Genomic DNA, 26537 nt, shown 5'->3' with positions numbered 1-26537 from the left:
GATGAGTGAGCGTGATGTTACATTTGGGATGCATTTAGTTGCTTTTAGTTTAGTTGTTCGGATGTTGCTTTACACAAGTATCAGCTCGACCATCGACTAAAAGAAGAAGGAAAAAAAAAACTTGCCCTAAGCGGGACTTTGAATATAAAAAGTTGTTGGAAAGACGAATCTAGAGCAGTTCTTTCAAGCGAGAGGTCTTCAAGTGAAGAAATTCAAATCCAGTTCAAGATTTCGACAAGAATTCACCATGACCTGGAGGGCTGAGAACTTCCAAAAACAATCTCGAGGGATGTTTCCCAACCCGTGTGCCGTGGACAAATGCCCTCTTTCACCCGATTGGTCCAGAAATTAGGTATTCAACACAAATAATGTGTTTTCATATGTCTATTTATGTGCATGTGGTGACAATGAAATGCTTTTCCACTAGATGGCAACAGGTAGTGAATGAACCTGTGTGTCTGCCTGCATTAGTGATGCTTCCAGTGAGACTGCGGCAGAGAATAAATATTTTAAAAGAAAAAGGACCCTTTGGCCCTGAAGAACATTCTGACCCAGATGAAGGTCCACGTATTGAGTAGTGGTCAGAAGAAAGTAAAAAACAATATAATAATCAAGACAATACAGTCAAAGTTAGATTGCATTTCCTCAGTTCCTGCAAGGATATCAGCTTTGTGTTCAACCAAAAACAGGGCCAGATTTCACACGTAAAATTGAGTGTTCATGGGCAAACCATTTCAGCCATTGTTTTGTCTCAGTCATACATGTCCTGCACCTTTATGACAAATTCTTCTTTTTCTTTGGGCTTTTCCCTTCAGGGTTCAGCGAATCAACCTTCTCCATCTAACGCTATTCTCTGGATCCTCCTCTCTCACTCCAACTAACTTCATATCCTCACTCATTATGTCCATAAACCTTGTCTTTGGTTTTCCTCTGGACCTCCTGCCTGGCAGTTCCACCTTCAGCAACCTTCTACCCAGATCTGAGTGTTCACGGCCAAACCATTTCAGCCATTGTTTTGTCTCAGTCATACATGTCCTGCACCTTTATGACAAATTCTTCTTTTTCTTTGGGCTTTTCCCTTCAGGGTTCAGCAAATCAACCTTCTCCATCTTGCCATAGTCTCTGTATCTTCCTCCCTCCACCTGTTTTTTTTTTTTTTTACAGTACATGCACAATATTCCCCCTTTCTCCCATTTACGCAATCGCACACTGCTCCACGCAAACACAAAATTCGACATGAACGTAAGAGTCGCGGGTCGGCCTGGTTTGCTCTAGACCTCCTGTCTGACAGCTCCGATTCCAGCATCCGTCTACCGATATATTCACTATCCCTCCTCTGCACATGACCTGACTATCTGACCTTCTCTCGAAAACATCTAACACGTGCTGGAACACAATGCATGGCACTTCTTGTCGCGGCAACCGGACTTGAATTTCCTCGCCCGCTGTTCTGAAGAAGCCTCTCAGATGAGGAGACAAGAAGATTTCGATAAGAATCCCCCATGACCTGGATGAGCGAGAACCTCCACAGACACGCAACCCCTTATTTTTGGTCAATGTGTTGCCTTCTATCTGCAGGGGGGAAAACAGCGCCCCCTTGTGGCAAACAGCGGCATTACAGGCGAGCCGTGGACCCTCGTCCCCATAGAGACAGGCTCCGGTAACAGGGCTGGACCTGCCTTGCACCGCTCCGGGGCGATGACAGCAAATGCGGCGCTCGGATACTAACATTTCCCTCGAAATCACTTTTTTTAAAACCACTGGATTAAGGGGCATCAGTCGCAAGCCGCGGGTTTATCCTCGAAGGCCGGAGATTTGCGTCGCTGGGCGGGGAGGAGTCGGTGTCATTCCCCCGTTAGCAGCCGAAGCCCCGCCAGCATGTCGGCGGCTTAACAACACACCTCAGACGGGAAGCAACCGGAGGAGACCCGATGCGCTCTTAAGAGGTGGGTTTCTTCCGTACAAGGAGCAGGAACAATGCCCACTTTGGTGCATTTAGTTTAGCAAGCTAGCAGAGCGTTGAAGGGTCATTTATCGGCCAGACTGTCCCGGAGATATCTGTTTTTAAACGCGTCAGGTGCAGACATTGAACGCATCACCAGCTGACAAGCAAGTGTGTTGTTGTGTTGCTTGCAGCAGAATTTCAGCTTGCTGTCAATCGAAGCACACAGGGTAACAGGGCTTTCACTGCATATGTGTGTGTGTGTGTGTGTGTGTTTGGATGTGAGCTCCTCAGGAGGAGCTTCCTTGCCAGAAAGGGCCCTGCTTGTTGTTTCCCCCTCGGATGATGTCACACAGCGGGCCCTGGGTGGCAATCACTGCTGTGTCTGGGTTTGTCTCCTGCAGGATGGACGTGGATGTGGGTGCAGGCAGGGACAGCACCAGGAGGAGGGCAGCAGCTGCAGATGATGCATTGGGAGGCCTGGAGGCTCAGGTGGTGCCGCTGGAGCTTTATGACTCCGCAAGGGCCAAAATAGACGCAAATCTCCGCTGGCTGTTCGCCATCGCCTATGGAATAGGTAAGATTCTCTTTTACAATTTGCACATTTGCGCACCGGTGTCTCCAGTTTAACATCACGCGTGATGCGTGCAGGACATTCAACTCAACCATTAAGCAGGGAAATGGTACTTGTCATTAATTCTATGTCAACCGCATCGACGCACATTTGTCTATTAGCCAACAGTATTAAGTCTCCCATCTCAGTTTGGGATTAATAATATTTATTTTAACTTATGACCCCTGCATGACCTGAAGTTTCAATGTGTTTTAATTGTTTGGCATTCTGTTCGCACCAAACCACGCAGGAAATAATGTATCAAATATTCTAGACTTTTTATTTATAAATTGAAAAGGACACGGATTTGACACAACACAGGTGTCACTCAGTCTGCATATGTTATGATATCCATAACAAGGTCTGCCTCTTGAATTTTTACGATTATTTGTTTCAGTTTTGCAAATGTTTGGTCACTATCCAATGTGTGCTTGATAACAAAATGATTTATTGAAAAAAGTCACACGATCTCTTTCAGATCAACCAACACAGAGTGTTTTTTTTCCAAGCGAAATATTTTTCAAGCCCAGTTTTGTGCCATTTTGGCTGTAGATGTTAATAGATATAGTAAATGTATGCAGGGTTAGTTAGACCTACTTTTCAGGTGATCTGATAAATTGCAATTAGCTTTGTGACAATCAATTTTCACTCTTAGCTGAAGGCTCATCGTCGAATGAAAATCCTATTTTCGCTCGTTAACAGCTCTTTGCTATGATGGTTTTGTTAATTTGCGACTACTTTTTTTCTTAGCTAATATCGCAGGGCTGTTCCTAAAAATAGTTGAAAATGTGTCGCGTGCACAACATTAGCATCCATTTAAGCGTGACTTAAAAATCAAACAAAGCAAAGAAATCAGCTCAAAATCTGGGAATCGTAATCCACCGATTGAATGAGAATTTATTGAATAAAGCCGTCGCGCAGCAGAGCCGAGACACGCAGCAACTTCACGATGAGCCAAAGTCTTTTATGCACAGGTCACCGGCCCTGTCGGCTCCGATAAGGGCGAGCAAAACACTAAAACTCGCCCGACGCGGCGAGGCTGTAACTAAATGTCAGGAAACTCCTCATTCAATGTGGGTTTTTGTGTCACTCGCCGATTGCACTCTGGGGAGAGTAAGCTGCAGGTCAGCTGTGCAGCCCGTGCAGCCCCGCTAGTCTCCGGGATTTTATTAAGGCAGTCAGGATGCGCGAAACAAACTCTTGGTCATTGTTTTCGCTCTAAGAGTCATTCAAGATTGAAGAGATTCCTTCCTTGCAGTGCTTTGCACCGGGTTGCGGCGGATGACTCAGTAAATTGAGCCTAATGCAGGAAGTGAACCATTCTTGTCGTGTCGGCCGAAGCTCATAGGAAGTAGGAATATTGCGCGATACAAGTCGATTATTTTGATATTTGCTTTGGTATGAAAAATCAAATGCCAGACGAGGATGTCCCGGACAGTCCGGGAATTGAAAGTACTCGTAAAAAGCCTCTGAGAGGAAAATATATGAACACATGGAATTGTCAAATATATTATGTTAATATTTTAATTTTTTTATTGTGCTATATTTAGCCATTTTCCTGATACTTTACTGGTCATTTTTCCTACAGCTGTTCACGTATTTAAAGCTGATGTTCTGGTAACTTCTGGCTGGTAATTTAGAAGAAAGTATTTTGATATTTCTAATTTCTTTTTTTTACTAATTTGCTAATTTCTTGCCCATTTCAAGAATATGACTACGGTATTTTTACTATTATCACGGTAATTTTTGTGTCATTTACGACTGATCGTTGCCACTCTGATTGTAAAAGCACCCAATACTAGTTTAATACGTATATTTACCCAGTTTCGACATTAAGGATTTCAACCCCACAATGTAGGCTTTATAATATTTCACAATTGTAAAGTTTAAAAATGATTCTGTGCAGGAGGTCGCGGTTAGACCTGTTTTGATTTATCAGGATCTGGAGCGTTCCCGCTCATAGATGTATTTGGAAGAGTTTAAAATTAACAGTAAGGTTAGAAACAGCTGAGCAGGTCAGTGTTTATGTCCCGTTCATGTATTATACCCTTAATATTTATATTTATATTTTCCCCTATATGTTTGCTATCGCATTCATAACTCACAAACTAAAAGGATGTTCTCTGTTTGTCCAATCAAAGAATTACTTCTGTTATCCAACTCGGCAATATTCCAGAGCAGAGATCTGTCCAATTTAAACCCCAAACCGACACCCTTTCCCCTCCCAGGCTTCCTGCTGTTCCTAATCTGATTGTCTCGTCCTGACATCGGTGTGTCAGGAACACGAGGGATCTTTTTTCCTTCATTTATTTATCCTGCGTCCCTGACATGTGATTTCCTAATTAGATATCTGGATATACCGTGCGTTGTAATTGAAAAAGAGAGCTTCTTAGTACATGCTATTATTTTCCAGCATCAAACCCTCCTTTAATTAATTTACTGATTTTAACCGCACACACACATGCAAGAAATTTCAACTATGATACGATGTGACGGTTTTCATTGCATAAAGATATGTATGGCAAATTTCAATTATCATTGTATATAAATAAAAAACTGGTTTTTGATATAATGAACGAATGCAAATTTCGATTTCCTTCCGTTGCCCTCGCTCATTATTTTGACGTAATGCTAAGCTATTTAATCCTCTCTCTTTTATAATTGACCCATTTGCTCACCGCCTTCAATTCAGTTTTGTTTTAGATCATGATGGCAAGTAGATCTTTTGGCTTCTGCGTTCTGAAAGTCAACAAAAAAAAAAATCTAATTTTGACAGCACAATGTTCAAGATAGCAGTTTTATATCAACCGACTGATAAAAACCATTAATTCTGTGTCTTGAAAAAATTGGAAACGTTCATTTTTTTTTGAATTAATGCATCTGTTTACCAGTTTCTAGTCACAGGCCCTGGTCGGCGGCACTCGTGGAAAGCAAAAAGCCGAATCTGTCTTATTAGATTAGGATGCAGAGTCATGCTGGGAGGACGCTCATGTCTGTTTGTGCTGGTGTGAAAGTCAGCTGTCACATGCTGAAGTCTGTAATGACTGTCCACCTGCAGGCTGCCATCACCAACACAAACAGTTTTAAGGCTTAGTGAAGAGTTTCATCACCGGTATTTGACTTCTTATTTGTTCCAATCAGCGGCGAAAGAATCGGTCAACTCGGTCCGATCTGACCTTTTTCGAGGTTCGTCCGATTTACAGTCACCGTGATCTTGGCGCTTGGCATCATGTCGACCGTGGCACACAGAGGACAAACACGTGGAAGCTCCTCCCTTGTTATTGATAGATTTCTCGTGTCCAGGCATGTGAAACGTTCGGAACAATAACAATCAGACTTTCATCAACACCTTGCTTCTATTTCAAAGTGGTTGAAGACGAAGCTGTGTCAGGGCCAGACCTTCCGAAAAGCACAATTCAAATTTTTGATGTATGAGAAAGACGACGCTGTATTTTTTTTTTTTCTATCATTATAGCCCTTTGTTTTTAGGAAAACACACCATTTATAACATGTCTGTTTCATTCATCCTGTTTTTTTTGTTGTTCAGTAACTTCAGGCTGTTATGGGAGCGAAGACATTCACGAACCGTTAACTCTGTTCACAACCGCTTTGCTAATGTTCTTTAAAACGCGCTCACATCCTACACCCGCACATGATCATGAAAAGGTAGCGTTAAAAAATAAGCAGCGGTGTTTCCAAACATACAAGCTTGTGGAGGACACTGCATTAAGCCTACTTGTTGTAGGGATTAGTTGCGCCTCATCAGAGGCTAGACCGGTGTGACCTTGCGTCTGATCGAATCCCAACGCAGGCTATCCCTTCACCCCTCTACGATCCCCACCCGTCCCCGTCCACACGTGCACCCTTTCGTGGTGCCGTGTCGGCATTTCCGTTCACCAAACTCACTGGCACACCGGAGGACGGCTCGGGCCGAGGAAGAGGCGGGAGAAAAGACGGACGTGACTATTGAGGCCGTATGGTAACATAATACATGGGCAGAGGGGAAGCGCTACACGATGCTATTCAAGCAGTTGTAAAAGACCCAGCAAAGATGTGATGAAACTGTTTTATTCATTGTTTTTAAAATCTACAGGTTTATCAAAAATTGCAGTAATGCTATGGTAGTTGCAACCCAAATGGCTCTAAGTGTAAGGGACTGTTTGATTTGATGATTGGCACTATTTTAGGGTGCTTTTAATTGAGAATAAAGCAGGAAAGAGTTTCATTCTTTTAGATTTCAGAGTGTTTATAAAAAAATCATGACCGATAAATATGGAAGACGGACCTGCTGCTTTTATTGTTTGCGTGTTTTGCACGAGAAAAAGAAATCTGAACTTTCTAACAATTTTGTGCGTGTGATACTGAGTAGCGGACGTGACCTGCTATTGTAGGAAGTAACCCAGTCACAGCTCCGTCCTTAGAAAACAAGATATGATGCGTGACTTAGTGAGCTTTAAACGTTCTGCTAGTTCAGGTGTGATAGTATGAATCAATTACTTATTATTTCAAACTCAATTTTCATGATTACATCGGTATTACACCGATACTAGTTGCTCCCTTAAATTGTATCAGCCCTGTTTACCGTGTTTGTTAGCTCTAAATCTACCTAGAAAGTGCTGGGTGAATTTCGTGTGGGTTTCAGGCCTTAACTCTGGATTAACATCATTAAGGCATACAAAAATAGCGCCCCGTGTTTGCGTCCACAAGCTGGAACAACCCCCAGGCTCGCTGCAGCAACATCAGCTTATGTATCACTACTAAGTCCTGTTATCTCATTGGCTTAAGGCCTCCTGGTCCACCTATCGGCCCGCAGGTTTGCCAGCCGCCCTGCTGTTTCACCATTGACTTTGTCGTCTTTTCTCTTTCACCCGTCTCTTCTTAGCCTGTCTAATACCTTGAGAGTGTGAGCGAGGTTCATTGTTACGTAACATCGTGAGGTACTAATACACACGTGCAGACGACGGTAGTCTGGCTGCGTGGACGAATCCAGAAAGATCTGATATCAGCAGAATGAAACTAATAAATATATGGATATGGAAAGTAAAATGATCTTCTATTGTTATTGTAATTTACAGACAATAAGCCTCTACATTTTTCACACGCTTTGAACAATGATGAGGCTAATATATGCATTTTTTTGGGGGGTGAGGAGCCTCACGCCGCCAAAACATTTAGCCTCGTCTCATCGGACCAACAAAATTCTGGCACGGAAGAAGTTGACGTTAATGGTTTTAGTGCGCAGGAGGAAGACGAAGATAGCGATCGGCTGGAGGAGGGGATAGAAAACAGATGGATGCATAGACTTTTTTTTGTGTTATGTATTATTAATCTTCTTCATCAGCCGCGTTACAGGCACTGTTCGGAAAAAAAGTATTTGTGGATGCTACCAGTATGTATTTAATTACAGTAAAAAGTTTCTGTGTAAATATCTCACGTCATACAGACAAGTGCGGCCTCTATATATATATATATATATATGCATATATATATATATATATATATCTTCCTTCTTCAAATCTTTGCACTTAACACCTTAATACACTTTATATCCTTGACTTTGACACTTTATAGTTTTATTTGTATTTCTTTCTCTCCCCCCTTTTTTACTTTTTTTTACAATTTCCTACTATTATTTATCATTGTTATGTTTTACTTGAACTCTGGCATGACAATTTCCCTCGGGATGAATAAAGTTATTCTTATTCATATTCTTATATACAGGTCTGTCTCAGAAAATTAGAATATTGTGATAAAGTTCTTTATCTTCTGTAATGTAATTAAAAAACAAAAATTACTTTTTCATGATATTCTAATATTTTGAGATAGGATTTTTGAGTTTTCTTAAGATATAAGCCATAATGAGCAATATTAAAATGATAAAAGGCTTGCAATATTTCAGTTGATTTGTAATGAATCCAGAATGTATGAAATTTTTGTTTTTGTAATTGCATCACAGAAGATAAAGAACTTTATCACATAATTCTAATTTTCTGAGACAGTCCTGAGACATATTTTTTTGAGATAGCCGGCACGGCTTATATTCAGGTGCGCTCAATAGTCTGGAAATTACTGTACTAATTTTATACTCGGACTTATTGACCAGCCGTAACGCTTTTCGTCTCCAGATCGCATCCCCGTGGACCTTCGGGACCCTTTCTACACCGACCAGTATGAGCAGGAACACATCAAACCTGCCATCCTCCGCCTGCTGCTGTCTGCAGAGCTGTACTGTCGTGTGTGTGGCCTCCTCCTGCCTGCCGAGCAGGCCTGCTCCCTCCAGAGCCATCAGTCCGTCATCCACGCCCTGTCCAGGAAAGGCATCCACGTGTTGGAGACGGGAAACACACCTGTCTCACATCTGGATCTCACCGCCGTTCCTATCAAGATGGTGAGAAAATGGCCGATCATGCTGAAGTATCAACAATTTGCGGTTTGTGAAATGTCATGGGAACACAATTTTAAAACCACAATTTTAGTTCCTTATATTGCTAACAATTCAAAACTTGTATGTACATGGATTTTTCTGCTCTTGCAGACAAATGCAATCTAAACTTAAAATTTCCGCTCCATGATGAACGCCCCAGAAATCCTGGACAACACGTTGAGAAAGCAAAATGCTGAATAACCTTTCAACCTTCTTATTTTTTCCAGTCTGATATCCATTTCGAATCCCTCCAATCAGACAGCAGAAAAGACGGATATTTGTTACAGATATGAACATTCAAAAATTAGATTATTATAAGAAAAGGATTATCAAATTAAAACACTTTATAGCCTTGACTTTGACACTTTATAGTTTTATTTGTATTTCTTATTCTCCCCCCGTTTTTTTTTTCTGTTTATACAATTTCTTACTATCATTTATTATTGTTATGTCTTACTTGAAACTGGCACAACAATTTCCTTCAGGATAAATAAAGTTGTTCTTATTCTTATTCTTATGAAATACCAGATAATCAGGGGGTTATCAGGGATGATCAAATACGTTTTTATATGAAAATGAATAACACTTACCAGAAAAGGGATGACATTATTTTCGAATTTTCACGACATTTCCCCTGAAAATCAAAACATATTTGTAGACGAAAGAGAAAAAGATAGTTTGTTATATACGCTCATTGTCTATCATACCGGCTGAAGTGCTAGAAATATCCCGGATGAGTCCTTGTGATCCCAATGGCGAAACCGAATAACGATGACACCTAAAGAGTTAAAAAATACACATGGATAATCATCAGAAGCCATGAATATTATGAAAATTAGTTTAAATCAAAGAAATGAATATGGTATCATAAATGATTTGTGCTTTTATCAAAAGCACAAATATTAGCAGGAGTAAAAAAAATAATAACAAAATAACCAAAAATAAACACCAAATAAACCAAAATAACCATCCCAGACACAATGAGGGTTGAATTTCTGTCTCTTTCTCTTAAAAATATCCTTACCTCTTGTTTGGGCTCATTTTGCATCATTAGCTTGGTAGCATTAGCTTCACCTCCGGAAGCCAAAATGTCGCTAAGTGACAGCTAAGGCGGTACCGTTAGCCCTCTCGGCTACTTCACTCCGAGCTAGTTTTGGAACGACATTGTTCGCTGCGGTGACAAGCGGTGGATAATACCTCTGACTGGGGCGGTTTGGCCAAACTCCAAGGTGCTTGTCAACAGTTTTCTTTCTTTCTTCCTCCAGGCAAGAGGCCAGCTACGGCAGCAATTAGTGCTAGTCTGATGCTAATTGTTTTGATGAGGGAACACAAGATGGATCCCCTCTTTGGGGCTTTCAGTCATGACAATCAAAGCTACATTCACTACCATGATTTTTCTTTTCTAATCTTGATTTTTCCTTGTAATATATGAAAGGAGAAAGCCTTTTATTGTTGTTTTTTTGTTTTTTTTTGTTTTTTTTAGATTATACTTTATACTGGTTTTGTTTGCATGTAATTTTAGCTAGCTTGTCACTGTCTTGTCCTTGCTGCTGCTGCTAAGCTATTTCCCAAGCGTGGGATCATTAAAATTCATCTCATCATTGTATTATATGCTTCGCTGTTTCAGAGCTCCCACATTCATCTGATCGACGCCCTGATGTTGGCCTACACGATGGAGATGATTAACATCGAGAAGGTGGTGTCAAGTGTGAAACGCTTTTCCAACTTCAGTGCCTCCAAGGAGCGACCTTTTGACCTGGAAGATGCGATGGTCTTCTGGATCAATAAAGTAAAATCTAAAGCTTCTTCTTTCATCTGTTTTTATTTTGGTGCACCGTTTAATTTTTTTCCGGCCCTTCTTCTGATTCTGTCGCTGAAGGTGAACATGAAGATGAGAGAGATTTCAGAAAAGGAGCTGAAAATGAAGCAGCATCTCCTCGAGTCACCGAGCCATCAGAAGGTGCAGTGTGTGGCTTTTCCTTTTCTTTTATTCCCCCTCTTCGTTTTTTCCACTTTGTTTCTTCGTCCGTTTGGTTTTGGGTTCAACTCTTTTTTTTTTCCAAACTGGCTGGATCCGGCTAATGGTTCGATGACTTACAGTACAGTCCAAAATCAATCTTGAGTGGCTCCTGTATAAATTCAAGTCATCTAATACGCACAGAGTGTTTCTTCATTGAATTAAATGAATCCCCACAAACATTTTGCATTATAGCTGCAAAGCAGAAAGCCGTCTCACACAAAGTTTTCATCGGGGTTTTAGTGATATTCGATATGTACCACTTGCAAACCCTGGAGAAGAGCTTCAACTCCACCAGTGGTCGGCAAGCGTTACCACTCAAAGAGACATTTGGACACGTTTCCGGATCGTAAAGAAAACACCGGGAGCCACACAACCCTTTTGAAATTTAAAATGAATTAACACCGCATATAACATTTTGTTTTTTTTTTTTGCCTTTATGCTATGTATCAACAAAATATGTGTTGCATTACAAATATTAAATTTCTGCATGCAACAAAACATTTGGAATTCTGGAAAAAAAAAAGACATTGGGTTGAAAGTTACTTTTAAGCAAAATACTCAATTCTTGTATTTATGAAAAAAAAAAATACAATACTGTGCGCTGTCATCCTTTTACTGGCGCCTGCAGTCGCTTATTAAGAGCGAAAAAAAAATTTCAACACATTTTATTTTGATGTAACAAGATCGCCATAATCTTCAAATTTAAAATGACATTTAAAAATGAACAAACTAAAATAAAATACATGTTAATTGAAGCCGCCGTTTGCCGCCCCTTGAACTATATATATAATAAATGCTCAATTGTGCTTTTAAAATAGGATTGAGGCAGGATAGCTGCGTAAAGAAAACGACGCTTTGCTCACTTTCAGCAATGTGTCCGAGTCAAAAATGAATAATGTACAATTTAGCAAGAAAGAAGATGCATTAAGGAAGCAAAACAGCACAAAACCCCCCAAATTGATTGATATTGTCCTCTGCTTTAGTAGCCGGACATTTCACTCTCTCTTCGCAATAAGGATAGCTTTCTTGTGGAGCTTGCATGAATGAACAGTGTCTGTGTTGCAACTGTCTTGTCTTTGTTTACTGTCCTCGCCGTGGTTTCATTTGATGCATCAACTGTCATCACCTCTTGCACGAATTTCAATTTATTCGGCAACAGCCGTTGTAAACGTCACCGCGTCGCCTCAGCGGATGTCATCGGTGACTTGCCGAAGCTAAACAGGGTCTGATCTGTTCATTGTTTTTATGACAATATCTGCCCGAACAGTCGAATTTCTTTGCTTATTGGCTAGTAAAAATTCAACTGACGAGCAGATGTCCATAAAATCAGATCGTTCCCGACAGATAATCCGATTCCTTGTCATCATATCTGACCCTTGACTTGTCTGCTGCTGTTACTGTTTGTATCTCCTTTAAATCCCTTTCCTTCCTGCCTCATGGAAACTAGTCTCCCTCCAAATGGTACTGGAAGCTGGTACCTGTAAGTGCAACCAATGCGGTGCCCTCCTTTACATGTATTTGTGTGTGTGTGTGTGTGTGTGTGTGTTGATGTTGATGGGTGGGTATTTAAAATGTGTAGGAAAGTGAAACCACTTGCCAAAAAGAAGCCCCGACAGCTCCCTCTTTGCTCCTCTGTTCCGAGCTGGTCTTCATTCATTGCTTTTTCCAGTTTACTTTCACATCTCTCATCCAGCTTAACCCCAAAATATTCACCGGTTCCCCTTGGATGCACTCTCTTTCGTTTACCGATAACTTGGAGTTAACTTTGCGGGTAAAGTCGCCGATCCAGTCATATCTGGTTTAATTTCATCCCAATCATGTTTTTCTCCCTTCACCAGCCTGATATATTGCATGCTCTGGCCCATTGTTTGTTGGAGCCGGTGGAGTTCTCTCGTGTGGTAATGTACCTCACCTTTTTCGTTTTTAATTTTATGCCCACTTTTGTTTCCTTTTTTTTTTAAATTTTTTGTCATGTACCCTTTACAGTAAATGCTTTGGGGGAGTAAATTGAGATGTAAAGAACAGTTCTAGATAACCGCTCACCATTAATGCAGACAGTGAACAATATATAAAGTAACTTCTCCATTGTTTTACATACAACTTACAGTGTGTGTTTGTGCGAGCGAGCATGTGACTCGGTCTTGCGATTTAACGCATTTGCGTCATTAAGCTTGGCTTCCCTCCGTCTGCAGGTGCGCTACCGCAGAGATCACCTGACAGGTCGGACACTTCAGCACTTCCCGCTGCTGGAGGACCTGCTGAAAGATGTTTGCGACGGCGCGGCTCTGTTAGCCTTGATCCACTTCTACTGTCCGGAGCTCATCAGGCTAGAAGGTAACACGAGAGATCCGAATGCATCGAAGTCACTTTTTCAACCCCCCGACCCCCAAAGACATGCAACATATGGATTCAAATCCGTGACAATGTTGTATCAGTTGTGAGAAATCACATGCTAGATAGACATTGCAAGTAAATTTAAATTCGTGGAGTAGTTTGACTTATTCATGAAAAGTAAATGCAGCATTCAAGTGCCGTCATTTCTGGACTATTAGCCGCAACTTTTTTTTTTACATGCTTTGAACGCTGCGGCTTAAACAATGATGCAGCATTTTTATGGATTTAGCCTCGTCACATCCAACCAATGAAATAAACGGGAAATTCTGTGGCCGTTCAACACCGAAGAAGACGACGTTAATGGTTTTAGTGAGCAGGAGGTAGACAAAGATAGCGATCAGCCAGAGTAGGATAAAAGCAGAGATAGAAAATGGATGGATGGATGGGCTTTTCCTTGTGTTATTTATTATTCATCTGCAGTTACTGTTTAGAAAAACAAATTTCAGCATGTATTTATGGATGTTACCGGTATGTATTTAATCAAAAGTAAAAAAAAATGTTTGCGTGTAAATATCTCACGTCACAACATGGTCACCTGCGTCTTCTAGACAAGTGCGGCCTAAATATGCACACATATATTTATTTCGTTATATTTAGCCAGTGCCAGCTTATATTCAGGTGCGCTCAATAGTCCAGAAATTACGATATTTATAAAAGTGTTACATAACCTTATTAATAATTTGTTTTTAATATGAATATTACAATCACTGTAGCTTTTATTTATGCTAGAATTTTTTTTTTCACACAAAATATGATATTTACTAGAGTGATGACCATTTCGCAATGTGCATTTACAGATATTTGCCTGAAAGAAGTCCCTTCCATAGCAGACAGCATGTACAACATCCAGCTTCTGAAAGAGTTCTCTAATGAGTACCTTAACAAGTGCTTCCACATGAAGCCTGAGGACCTACTGTATTCTCCACCAGTTCTGAAAGTAAGATTATTAAAAAAAACAATCAGACATACACCTCACTATATATAATACTTCATTTCGTATTGCCTCTGAACATAAACATATGTTTGCAGAATAATTTGATGGCCTTCATTGCTGAGCTCTTCTGGTGGTTTGAGATTGTGAAGCCAGACTTTGTGCAGCCTAGAGACCTCCAGGAAATCAGAGATGGTGAATTACTCATTCTTTTGTGCTATATTTATTTCATCGATTAAATCTCTAATGGTTCTTGTGGGAAATGATGGCACTATGACAAGCTCTTCTAATGGTTCACATAAACATTGTGTGCAGTGAGATTATTGCTTCAGCCCAAGACCTCCCGATCCCACGCACCCATCTCTGGTGTCACCAAACGTAGTTTCCTGACAACGTCCAACTCCGCTGACGTCCTGACCGCACCTCAGAGCCCAGACCTCAGGTACAAGAGCATTCTCAACAATAGTTATTTTAAAATCACTGAAATCACCTTTTTCACCCTTTTTTTTTGTACATCGCTTTTTTCCAACCCTGGACATTCATCAAAAAAATGAACTATCCTCGAAATGATGACCAGTTTTATGAAGCCAGGAACCTGCTTGCCTCGCAGTGGAAGTTCAACATAGCCGGGAACTTTTTTAACTCTGCGGATGTTACTAAACAAACAACAATCAAAAAGAACAATCCCTAATACTGAACTAAAATACACACATTTACGTATATATATAAAATAAATGTCTATTTAATTCACAAACCAATATCAAAAGACTCTTCCAAGAATTCTGCTCTCTTATTCCAAATAAATGTTCAGTGGGCGCTGCTTTTATACATTGTGTTCTTTCGCAGAATTAACTCAAGCACGTGATTTATACTTTGCACAGACATTCTTCTAATAAGTGAAATATACGTCAAAATGAAAGCCACCTCGCTAACTCTTGACGCTTCTTTGTGACACAGGTCTCTGATTGTAAATAATCTTTTTTTTTAATCGCAGCACCACAGCAGCAAGCACAAGATCATCCCACTCATTACTGCCTCTAAGACAGCGACAACAGCGCGCAATTGAGGATGACCCCTCAGGTGATGATTTGAAATACTTCTATGATCTATGAGGTGCAGATTAAAACTAGTTGGAGAAAAAAAAATTGCATGAAATGATCAGATTTTATATTTCATTTTCCGATGTCTCATTTTTTTTTTTTTTTTAAATTTTTACAGATATTAGAAATCAGTTCAACCCTCTCCAACGCGCGGCAGGGCATCAGAGCTCAGCAGGTCTGGCTCGTCCAGAGAGGAGACAGAGGTGAGCAGCTGTTTATTATTATTATTTTTATGATTGTGCTTTACTGATCCCTTGTGGGAAATTACGCTCTGCATTTAACCCATCATGGATGAACCATGAGCATTCGGCAGCCATCTAGCGGCACCAGGGGAGTAGTTAGGGTTTCAGTGTCTTGCTCACCAACACTTCAACACGATAGGAGGAGACGGGAATCGAACCAGGAATGCTCAGCTCCAAGGACGATCACTCAGCCTGTTACCTACGTCTTCTTCTCCTTTGGGATTTTGAGAATCAATCTTCTCCATCTAACCCTTTTCTCTGTATCCTCCTCTCTCACACCAGCTAACTTCATATTCTTTCTCACTACGTCCATAAATCTTCTCTTCCTCTAGACCAGGGATCCCCAAACTGCGGCCGGCGGGCCATTTCCGGCCCGCCGGCCGCAGTTTGCTCGGCCCCTTAACAATACCAGAGATGCATTATGATTATTTTTTTTCATTCTGGCCACATAATCGTAACTTGTACATACGTAGAACGTAACACTGTATTCCACCCTTCTGCAGTCTGTGCCCTATCTGAAACCCCTCCCTCAAAAAAAAAAAAAGAAAAAAATCCTGGACACGCCCCTGTCAAATAACACGGAATAATGGCGAAAAGCTTAGGTAAGAGAAAAATAGATTTAGAGGGTATTGCAGGGTATTTAACCTGCTGTGGAAAAACGATTATTTTTTTGTTCAATTCAAAGAAAAGTCTGTTTGTCTCGTCTGTCAAGAGATGAGACAAAGATATTATTCACTAATAATGTTACTATTTATTTTCTGATTTTTTTTTTTTCCTGTCACTTTCCTGTCCACTCTGGAGTGTTGACCCTAACTACTTCAAATCCTCCACCTTTTTGATCTCCACTCATTCCAACCTGCTTGAATCTCTTTTCCACACACCCCTACGCTCTGGACTGTTGATCCCAAGTACCAGAACTCCTCCACCTTCTTGATCTCCACTCCCTGTATCCTCACCGTTCCACCCGGGTTCCTCTCATTCACACACATATACTCAGTCTTGTTGTGACTAACCTTCATTCCTCTCCTGTCCAGAGCATACCTCCTACTCAAGTAAATACAAATTAGTTATGGAAAGAAATCAAACTTTATAGAAGTGCAGTTTTGTCTTTTCAGCAACAGTCTACATATTCCTGTTGCGCTTGCGGTCTGTACCAGACTATTGGGTAGATGCTGGGCGTTTAGGAGGCATCATAGAGTGTAGGGTGTCGCAAAAAAAAAAATGAACGACAGTTTCACAAACTACATAGCACAAAGTGGACAGTATTCACACTTATCAGCAGCGAAGTGGACCAGGACATTGTATGCTGAGCAGAACCTACAAGGAAATCAGCTGCTTTTTGCTTGAACCCGTCTCTTCACTCTTTTTCCACACTCTCCTCCTCGACCCTAACTTCTTCAAACCCTCCACCTTTTTGATCTCCACCCTGTTCTACCCGGGTTCCTCTCATTCACACACATTTACTCTGTCTTGCTGCGACTAACCTTCTTTCCTCTCCTTTCCAGAGCATACCTCCACCTCTCTCGATGTTCTCACTACAGATCACAATGTCATCTGCAAACATCATTGTACCGTTTCATACCTGGCTTGCCTAAATTATAATTATCCCGCTCTACCCGTCCAGGCCTTTATCGCAACCGGCGCCCTATGCTTTGCATTTCCCCCTGGAGGAGGATTCGGACAACATCAGCCTGGCTCGTTCCATCAGCAAGGACAGCTTGGCCTCCAATGTTCTCAGCATCACACCCAAACACATACTGTCATCGGGTCCACAGCTGCATCACCACCGACTCAGCGGGCAGAGCCTCCTGAATCACATACGAATAGAGGACGAGGAAGAGGAAATCGAGGAGGAGGAGTTGGTCGCTGTAATCCACCCTTCAGTGTTCAACCGACAACGTCTTCAGAGCGACATGGAGCAGGACGAACTGGAAGTCCAGAATTCGACTGCTACCGCGAGGGCTTCGACAAATACTCGCCGTTCCCCTCGCCTGGACGTGGTTCCGTTCACCCAAGACCTTCTGGCGGAGAGCTACTACTTGGAGCCCTTGATGCCCGCCGTTCCTAAAACAGCCAAAGAGAAGAGCATCAGCCTGAATAAAGAGGAGGAGAGTGGCGAGAGTCACTCGAGAGCATCTGCCAGGAAAAAAAACAACAGTGTCCCGAACGTCCCCCAGAGAAGAGAGTCTTTGGCTGAATCCGGCAAAAGCGCCTTTGCGCCCGGAGCCGCGGTGGACTCGGCGTCTCTAAGGCCTCCCGCAGAAAGGCTGATGGACACGTCGCAGTCTGACAACAAGCAGTCCCGAGGCTTTTTCCTTCACTTGTCCGGAGAACCGGACCACCACGGTCATTTCTCCTCCGCCTCAGAGGCGGGGCACGACTCGGACTCAGACATCGCAGATTTTGAGGACGATGAAGAAGATGAGGAACTGATTGAGCTGACCAAAGAAGAGGTGAAGAGAGGGAAGGGAAAAGGAGCGGAGGAAGGCGCCCTGCAGGAGTTCGCAGAGGGCGAATCGCTGAAGCTCAGAGAAGATTTGAAGGTGAGCGAGCGGGACGACAAAGAAGACGGCAGTGGACGCTCCAGTCCTTGCCCGAGTACCATATCCTGGGCGAGCAGCTGCAGCGCTTCTGGGAGCGCCAGCGTAAGAATGACCAGCTTTGCCGAGAGGAAGCTCCTCAAACTCGGCCTCAAAGATGAAGTCCCAAGCACCAGCAGCTCCCAAAAAAGCACACCAGATGGCTCAGAGATGACCCCCTTCCCCTCCTGGCACAGTAGAAGCGAGGGTGGTCCCGGGTGGCTCGGGAAGGAGCCGGGCTCCGGGTTGGAGAAAGATAAGATTGTGAGTTCCACGATAGTGCCTGCGGAGCTGCTGCAGCTTCACATGCAGCTAGAAGAGCAAAGACGTGCAATAGAGTATCAGAAGAAGAAGATGGAGACGCTGTCAGCACGGCAGCGGTTGAAGTTGGGAAAAGCTGCATTCTTAAACATCGTGAAGAAGGGTGGAGGGAGGAGCGACACGCTCCCCCTGCCGCTGAAGCACAGCCCGTCCTCAGAGTTAGCATCCGCCGAAAGAAGCAAATCGAAGCCCCCCCCCTGCAAAGACGACTCCTGCCTCGAGGCGATGAAGGTCCAGGCGTGGGCGGGGCAGGCGGAGAAACGATACTTGAATCGAGACAACAGGCTGAACTCCCTTCCTCAAGACGCTGGAGGCGAATCCGATGTGAACGAGTGTTCCCGATCCATAGATCTTCTCAACGAAGCTATCAGTTCGATTCAGCAGCAGATGATGCAGCTCTCTTTGCAACAAGACCTGCTGATGAAGCAGAGCGCCGGCTCCCCTCCACAACGTGGAGAATCAGAATCTGGTCCGAATGAACCGAGCACGGTGCAAGACTCCCCTACCTCAGGTTCCAAAGCGTTCGCGGTTCACTTCGTCGACATCAGCGACAGCAATCCCGTTCCTGCTCGGCGTCCTCCCAAACTCAGCTCCAGCCAACGCAAGAAAGCTCCGGAGCGAAAAACGATCAACGAGAACAACAAGGCGGCTTCCGACAAGTCCAAGGACGGAAGCAGGACGGAGGGAGGACGGGAGGAAGAAGGTACTAACGAGCGCTCCAGGTCGGAGAGAAACATTTCCAGAAAAGCAACATTTCGAGTCCACGACGACTGCGGCCTGAAGAGCGCCGGAGAGGGAGGCGAAGCTCAATCGCAGGGCACCCTGGTCCCGAACACCCCCGCGACGCCGTCACCGACTGCGGAAAATACAGACACTTCGGACACTTCGGTCACCAACTCAGGGACGGAGACTCTGACTGGAGATGAAAGTACGAAGGTCAAGGGTCAACTGATCGAGGTTGACCTATCAGGGCTCAAGGATCCCGAGGAAGATGGCGGTTCAGATACAGCGGACTGCAGGGCGGACAGCGAGCAGAAGAACATACTGGGCTTCTTTTTCAAGGTGAATATTTGCATTTATGTTTTTTTTTTTTTTTTTTAAGAGTCAAAGTATTAACGCGATCGCCGTCTTCTTCAAGGACGACGAGAAGGCGGAGGACGAAATGGCGAAACGACGCGCGGCCTTCCTCCTTAAACAGCAGCGCAAAGCCGAAGAAGCGAGGCTACGCAAACAACAGCAAGAGGCGGAGAGTGAGCTGAAGCGTGACGAAGCCAGGTACATCTTCTCACACTATTCGGACAAGGTCTACTGGAAATACGAAGAAAACGTCATCTATCTTATCGCCTCGACCTCTGCTCTGTTTTCAAGACGTAAAGCTGAAGAGGACCGCGTCCGCAAAGAAGAGGAGAAGGCACGGCGAGAGCTGATAAAGCAGGAGTACCTGCGAAGAAAGCAACAAGCGCTGATGGAGGAGCAGGGTTTGATAAAGCCTCGGCCTCGGGCCAAATCCCGCAGGAACAGGCCCAAGTCCCTGCATCGGGACGAGAACAACGGCCTTTCTAAAGGTTTCACCACATGTAAGGGCCGTCCATATTTACCATACCGCCCTGTTCCCGAAAAAGGCTAATTACTACATTTGTGCATTTTCTTTGCAGTTTTCTTTTTCATGCCTTTCAGAGTCTACTTGTGTGTTACGCAGGTTGTTTTCTGAAGGTATCCGTTTTGATCAAAGGCCAGGGTTCAAATACAGACGGCAGGGAAGGTGAACCTTCTATCCTACTCTGCATGTGGTGCAACCCAGTTTACATTAATCTTGAAATAATCCCTTCGGCCAGCCACATACCTTTTGGCTAGTTCGCCTCTCCTGGCAAGCAGAGATGAAATCCGCTCTGAGGACCTTGCAAGGCACAGATCTAAGCCTAGATTACCTGGTATTGTGGGCTTACTTAATTCATCTTAAACTTCCCGTGTGGCTCAGACTCATCTCGACTAAATGATTAGGGCCAAACTTTTTGGATACGACAGCAATATTGAGAGGGAGACATGAAATCATCAGCTGAAGAAAGTAAATTCCTTCCAGGTTTTGCAGTGTAATATCTATGGGGAATGAAAATGAATCTCACCTCCAGCTCTTGCTAAAGAAAAGACAAACCTTGTGTTTTCACTGGGATTTTATCTGCATTCAAATAGCATTATATAGTTTAGTTTATACACACATATATAAGTAAATATATATATAGCTATGTTTGTTCTTTTTAACCCTGTAAAATAAGGTTTTACATCTACGGCTGGCACTCACTTTATACATCTACCTACCATCAGTGATGTGCAGTCAAGGGAGGCAGGAGAGGTCGTGCCTCACTTGCCAATCCAAGAAAAAAAATGTAAAATGAAAAAAATTAATTCAACGGTAATATATCAGTGATTCGCACTATAGAGGTATTTTTCATTTAACTTCACCAGTTTTAGATTCAAAAATCCCTGGATTTTCACATTTACTGTCCAAATACTGTGCGACGTACGGTGAGGCCTCAGACTGTTGAGCCTCAACGTAGATCCCACACTGACTGCAGTCATGCTCTGCACAAAGACTGTATTGCTGTCTCTCTGTATGCAAAAAATGTTTAAACACTTTTGCTATATGAACTACATTTCCAATGTATAGTGTTTTTTTTGGTCAACAACTGTATGCGTGTTACTAGTTTCTTGTGCTGAGTGATCGTAAAACGGCTGCGAAGAGCCACTAAGTGAGGCACGCAGTTCCCCTGCCTCATGGTAGGGGGCGCAGTGAAGTCAGCGCCTCACGAGCCATGAATCTCATCGCACGTCACTTCCTACCATAAATATGTCACATTTTGTTGAGTGTGTAAGACTGTAAGTATGCAGATTGGAGAACTTAGACGACCCCATTTCAAACAGGAAGGATTTTCAAAAATGCTGCCTTTTTAGCCCAAATACAATGAGTCCACTCCAAAGATAAATACACTCTTTGTTCACCTCACAGTGTTTGATTGATCTAGGGACTAAAAGGGTTCACATTTAAAAGTGTTACAGGATCAATGAGGCTCACTTAACAGGGTCAGGATGAGACAGCAACGTCCCTGAGGCGTTTTTTTTTAAAAGCGTTGCCTTTCCCATACTCCTACATTTGTGGTTTTCAGCTGACCTGAGCTGCAGTCATCGAGGATCCACATTGTCGTTGGCTACCGAGGCAGACAGCGTGATGTCTGGAGAAGCAGAGTCGCACAGGTGAGACAAGCCATCTAGTGCATCACTACATTTTTCCATATTTACATCGTAAACCAAGACCCGTGTCCTCCAGGGCTGGATCTGTGTGCTCCATGGAGTCGTTCCCGATGCTGAGCCGAGCATCCAGCAGGAACATGGAGAGGGACTGGGAGAGTGGCTCCATTGCTTCTTCCATGACTTCGACTGAGTACAACGGTGAGCCTCAAATACGGATTGCAATTTTTCTTAAATTTTGCCAGCCTTTCAAACTAGATCAATCATCTGTTTGTTTGTTTGTTTAGAAGTTTATTAGGACAGCGTACAAATACATTAAGCACAGAGGCAGAGATGTTTGTACCAGATTATAGCTCATAGCTAATTTCCATCTGTAGTCCTATCTCCGCCCTGCTGTAAAATATCCGAGCAACCGCTCAATTCATATCAAATGCTACAATAACTTTCTTGTCGAAATCTCCGTGTCGTCGCAAATGGACTTGATTCTCTTCACTTGAAGACTTGGCAAAATCTTCTTGTCGTGGGAAGTGGACCGGAGTCTTCAAGTGAAGAAACTCCATGTCCAGTTACCACGACAAGAAGATTTTGACAAGAACTCACCACGACTGGCGTGACTGAGAACCTCCACAGGCTTGTTCTCTTGAAGACATCTCACACCCTCTTCTCTTCTAATGGCCCGTTGGGAGTTTCGAAATATACCTGCCAGGGTTGTGGGCGGGTCTAGGTGACTTTGGCTTGTTATGCAAATGAAGGAGTTGACCAGCAGAAACTGGAATGGGTGGAATGGGGTTGTTACGCTGATGTTGGTGTCGTTGGGTGGGAACGAAGGTAGAACTTTGCAAACGTGGACGGAGGCTCAGGTAGACGTTACCGGGGACTGGTTCTGGTGTTTGGAAGGTGCAGATGGGCCTTGAACGGTGGGTGTTTATCCATGTACAGCCTTGTATGTCGGGGAAAAGCCTCCTCTGTTCAAAGATGGTTTCTTCTCTGAAAACATCCGTCCTCTCTGGCCAGAATGCAGAAAAGGAACTGCCCTTGTCCTTCTTTCCTGAAGCGGTGGCGTTTCCATTTGCATTACAAGCAATGGTAACCTAGACTCGCCCCCCCAACCCTGGCAGGCATCTTCAGAAACTCCCCACAGACCATTAGCGCTGGAAAAGCCTCTCAGATGAGGGGTGAAACGTTATCAAGAACAACAAGAGAATTTGGAGAAGAATTCACCAGGACCTGGATGACCGAGAACCTCCACAGACATGTCAAATAACTTTCAATAAGATGGATATCTTCTCCTTTTCCTTTGGGCTTTTCCCTTCAAGGGTTGCCACAGTGAATCAACCTTCTCCATCTCACCCTATTCTCTGGATCCTCCTCTTTCACACCATCTAATACATATCTTCTCTCACTTTAAGTCCATAAATCTTCTCTTTGGTCTTCCTCTAGACCTCTAATTCCAGCATCCGTCTACCAATATATTCACATACATGACCCAACCATCTCTTCTCTCCAAAACATCTAACATGTACTGTCCCTCCGATGGACTCATTCCTGATCTTCTCCATCCTGGTCGCTCCCAAAGAGAACCTCAACATCTTCATCCCTGTGACCTCCAGCTCTGCCTCCTGTCTTTTTGTCATTGTCACAGTTTAAGTCCCTACATCATTTCTGTTCTCACCACTGTCTTGTCCACCTTTGCTTTCGTTCTGGACCCTGGTCTTCTATCTCCTAGTCCTCCTGACACTTTTCTCCACCCATTCCAACCTGCTTGAACCCTCTTTTCCACCTTCTCTATTCAGATGACTAAACATAGATACAGATATCTAAAAGTCCTCATGAAAACAGACATTATTTACTGCTGTATTTTCCAGACGTACCATTTTGAGCTCTTTTTACATTTGGTAATACCAACTGTCATGGTGCAGCCTCATCCATCCAAAATGTATATGATTACACCAGTAGACGCAGGGGAGGTGCAGAGAAAAAAAATGCAAAATGAATAAATAAATTAAATGGTTACAGTACTGTCTCAGAAAATTAGAATATTGTGATAAAGTTCTTAATCTTCTGTAATGCAATTAAAAAAAAAAATTACTTTCTCATGCTATTCTAATATTTTGAGATAGGATTTTTGAGTTTTCTTAAGATGTAAGCCATAATCAGCGACATTAAAATAATAAAAAGCTTGCAATATTACAGTTGATTTGCAATGAATCCAGAATGTAGGACATGTTAGTTTTTGTAATTGCATTACAGAAGATAAAGAACTTTATCACGATATTCTAATTTTCTGAGACAGTCCCGTATATTCATTCAGTGATTTGTACTAGAAAGTTAATTTCCACGTAGCGTCACCATTTTTAGTTTTTTTTTTTTTTCAAAATCGCTTAAAAAAATTCACATTATACCGTTCAAATATGAGGAAGAGACGTACGGTCAGCCACGAACCTAACCGCACGTCACCGGTTTACACAACATGCTTTTTAATACCTATTTTCCTTGTAACACTCACGTCAAGCCCTTTGTGACAATTTGTTTACCGAAGGTCCCAAACTTTTCAAGGAGCCGAGCTCAAAGTCCAACAAGCCAATCATCATCAATGCCATTGCTCACTGTTGTCTAGCAGGAAAGGTCAACGAGGCACAGAAGAACGCTATTCTCGAGGTCAGTGAAATCCCTTTCGTGAGTTTCCGGTGTTTCCGATGACGTTTCCGATCACATTTCATGTTTTGTCATCGACGACTCGCCGCAGGAGTTGGAAAAGTGCGAGTCAAATCACCTGATCATCCTCTTCCGCGACGGAGGTTGCCAATTCCGCGCCATTTATTCCTATTCGCCGGAAACCGAGGAGATCTTGAAATTCACGGGAACCGGACCACGCGCCGTCACCAGGAAGATGATCGACAAGCTCTACAAATACAGCTCCGATCGGAAGCAGTTCACCGCCATCCCGGCCAAGAGCGTGTCGGTCAGCGTGGACGCCCTGACCATCCACAACCACCTCTGGCAGATCAAGAGGCCGGGCAGCGCACGCAGGAAGTGACGAGGAACGTGACACTTTATACGCAGTCTTTTTGTTCGGTACTGCCGCCGGGCAATATTTAATGATCTTGGAGATGATTGACATGTGACAGAGGAGGAGGGTCGGGAAGGACGGAGAGAGAACAGAGTTTGTCAGTAAAAGAATAGGAAGTACAAAGAAATTGAACCTTTCTAAATTCTTTTGGTATATTTCCATGGCTGTAATATTTTGCCAAATTCCAGGTCACGTCGAATGATTTTCAGAGGATTTATGCAAAAATTTCAAGGGAAGACGTCGATTTTCATGTAATTCCCGGCAAATATTTAGTATTTCTTTGTTATTTGAATGCAGAGCCCTACAGTGGAGACCGATGACGAGTTTCCAATAATGGAGTTGGACCCGATTGACGACAAAAACTGAGTGCACTCGTTTTTTTTTTTTCTCTAGATATATTTATGCTTGTCACTCCTGTGTTTCCATTTGTTAATAATTCATCTGGCGGTATTGATGATGGCCCGATGTGGCAACCATCCTCCTGTTAGGGTCTCTCCGGAAATGCAATCGTACACATCCACTCACATTTTGACCAAAAAGATTTGATTTCAGCTCGGCAAAAAAAAAACAAACAAACAAAAAAAAAAAAACGACTGCTGTTAATTCATCGGTACTTTTTTCGGGTGCTTCCGTGAAGAGAAAGCCTCGACCACACGTTTTTGAACGAATGTTTGGTACACGAGAGTGTGTCCAGTCTTATTTTCTACTTTGTTTGTACGGGGAAGTGTGTGTGTGTGTGTGTGTGTGTGTGTGTGTGAGGGGGGAGTTGTATGCTCCACCACTGCATTCAGCTCTGAATGTTTACTAACTTGAAAACTCTCTAAAAATGTCTTTCATGCAAGAGAAAAAAAAACAAAACAATGTGAGGAAGGTAACGTAACACATCCTGTTTTTTGAGAATGAGGACTTTGCGCTGCTGTTTCGGCGGAAAACGTTTTACTTATTTATGATTATTTTGAAATAGAGAGGAATTGTTTGTTTTTGTTTTGTTTTTTTCGCAAGTGGGAAGCACTCAGTAGTGAATTTTAATGTATTATTTTGATTTTATTTCACCGCCCAGATACAGTGAGCCATCTAAGACTCCTCCTTTTGCCGCTGAGCTTTTTGCCGCTCATTAACGGCTCACTGGATCCTGGTGAGACGTACATTATTTTTCTTTTTAAAGTAGCTTCTGGCGCTCAACAAACTCCCCGGCAGAACCGGTAATGTCCATGTAACAATTGTCTCAGCTATTGGTTTAAATATGGTGGAGAAACTGCACAATACTTGACATTTCGTTTGCTGCATTTTGTACGTTTTTTCCGAGTAGTATGTTCTGTACATGATGTACAAATTATGTTTACTAAAAAGCAGGCACTATTTTGAGGTCTATTCTATTACAGGCTTTCATTTCATTTTGTTCTATTGAATGTTTATTTATTTTCAAGTGTTACAATAAAGTTTGATTAGTTGTTTTTTTTTTTTTTTTTTCATGAAACATGTATTTCTTCTGGCATTTCAGCCTCTTGCAGGATTTTGAGTGGCATCTTAGCTACCGAACAACGTCAGTAAGTAAACAGCTTATCATAAAATCATATGAAAAATCCCCCATTCAACAGATATCAACTCTATTGTTTAATTTTTTTTTTAACCATTTCATTCAATATGCAAATCAAAAT

General features: G+C 42.6%; 1 protein-coding gene across 3 annotated transcripts; it reads left to right on the top strand.

Moving 5' to 3' along the window:
• Window positions 1–1674: 1674 nt before the first annotated feature.
• Window positions 1675–26331, top strand: camsap1a (calmodulin regulated spectrin-associated protein 1a). Of its 3 annotated transcripts, none has more exons than XM_086151892.1 (19): window positions 1675–1946; window positions 2347–2519; window positions 8681–8943; window positions 10607–10768; window positions 10859–10939; window positions 12838–12897; window positions 13192–13333; window positions 14191–14330; window positions 14423–14519; window positions 14640–14766; window positions 15319–15404; window positions 15543–15627; window positions 17291–19628; window positions 19705–19841; window positions 19935–20143; window positions 21728–21815; window positions 21889–22010; window positions 24349–24467; window positions 24556–26331. In XM_086151892.1, the coding sequence occupies exons 2-19, from the start codon at window positions 2348–2350 to the stop codon at window positions 24844–24846; spliced, it is 4719 nt and encodes a 1572-aa protein (XP_086008018.1). In that variant the 5' UTR covers window positions 1675–1946; window position 2347; the 3' UTR covers window positions 24847–26331. The 3 variants fall into 3 exon arrangements, with proteins under 3 accessions (XP_086008018.1, XP_086008019.1, XP_086008020.1); XM_086151893.1 differs by lacking the exon at window positions 12838–12897 and adding an exon at window positions 12447–12479; XM_086151894.1 differs by lacking the exon at window positions 12838–12897.
• The last annotated feature ends 206 nt before the right edge of the window (window positions 26332–26537 follow it).

This window comes from Fistularia commersonii, chromosome 9 (assembly GCF_037954325.1).
Source record: "Fistularia commersonii isolate RoL2024-O1a breed Wild chromosome 9, RoL_Fcom_v1.0, whole genome shotgun sequence".
Taxonomy (NCBI): Eukaryota; Metazoa; Chordata; class Actinopteri; order Syngnathiformes; family Fistulariidae; genus Fistularia; species Fistularia commersonii.
This window is presented reverse-complemented; position numbering and strand designations above follow the sequence as displayed.

Coding starts and splice junctions, on each gene's coding strand:
- camsap1a (XM_086151892.1), top strand. CDS start 2,348: ATGGACGTGGATGTGGGTGCAGGCAGGGACAGCACCAGGAGGAGGGCA. Junction 19,629..19,704: donor TACTGGGCTTCTTTTTCAAG/GTGAATATTTGC, acceptor GTCTTCTTCAAG/GACGACGAGAAGGCGGAGGA. Junction 22,011..24,348: donor GACTTCGACTGAGTACAACG/GTGAGCCTCAAA, acceptor TGTTTACCGAAG/GTCCCAAACTTTTCAAGGAG.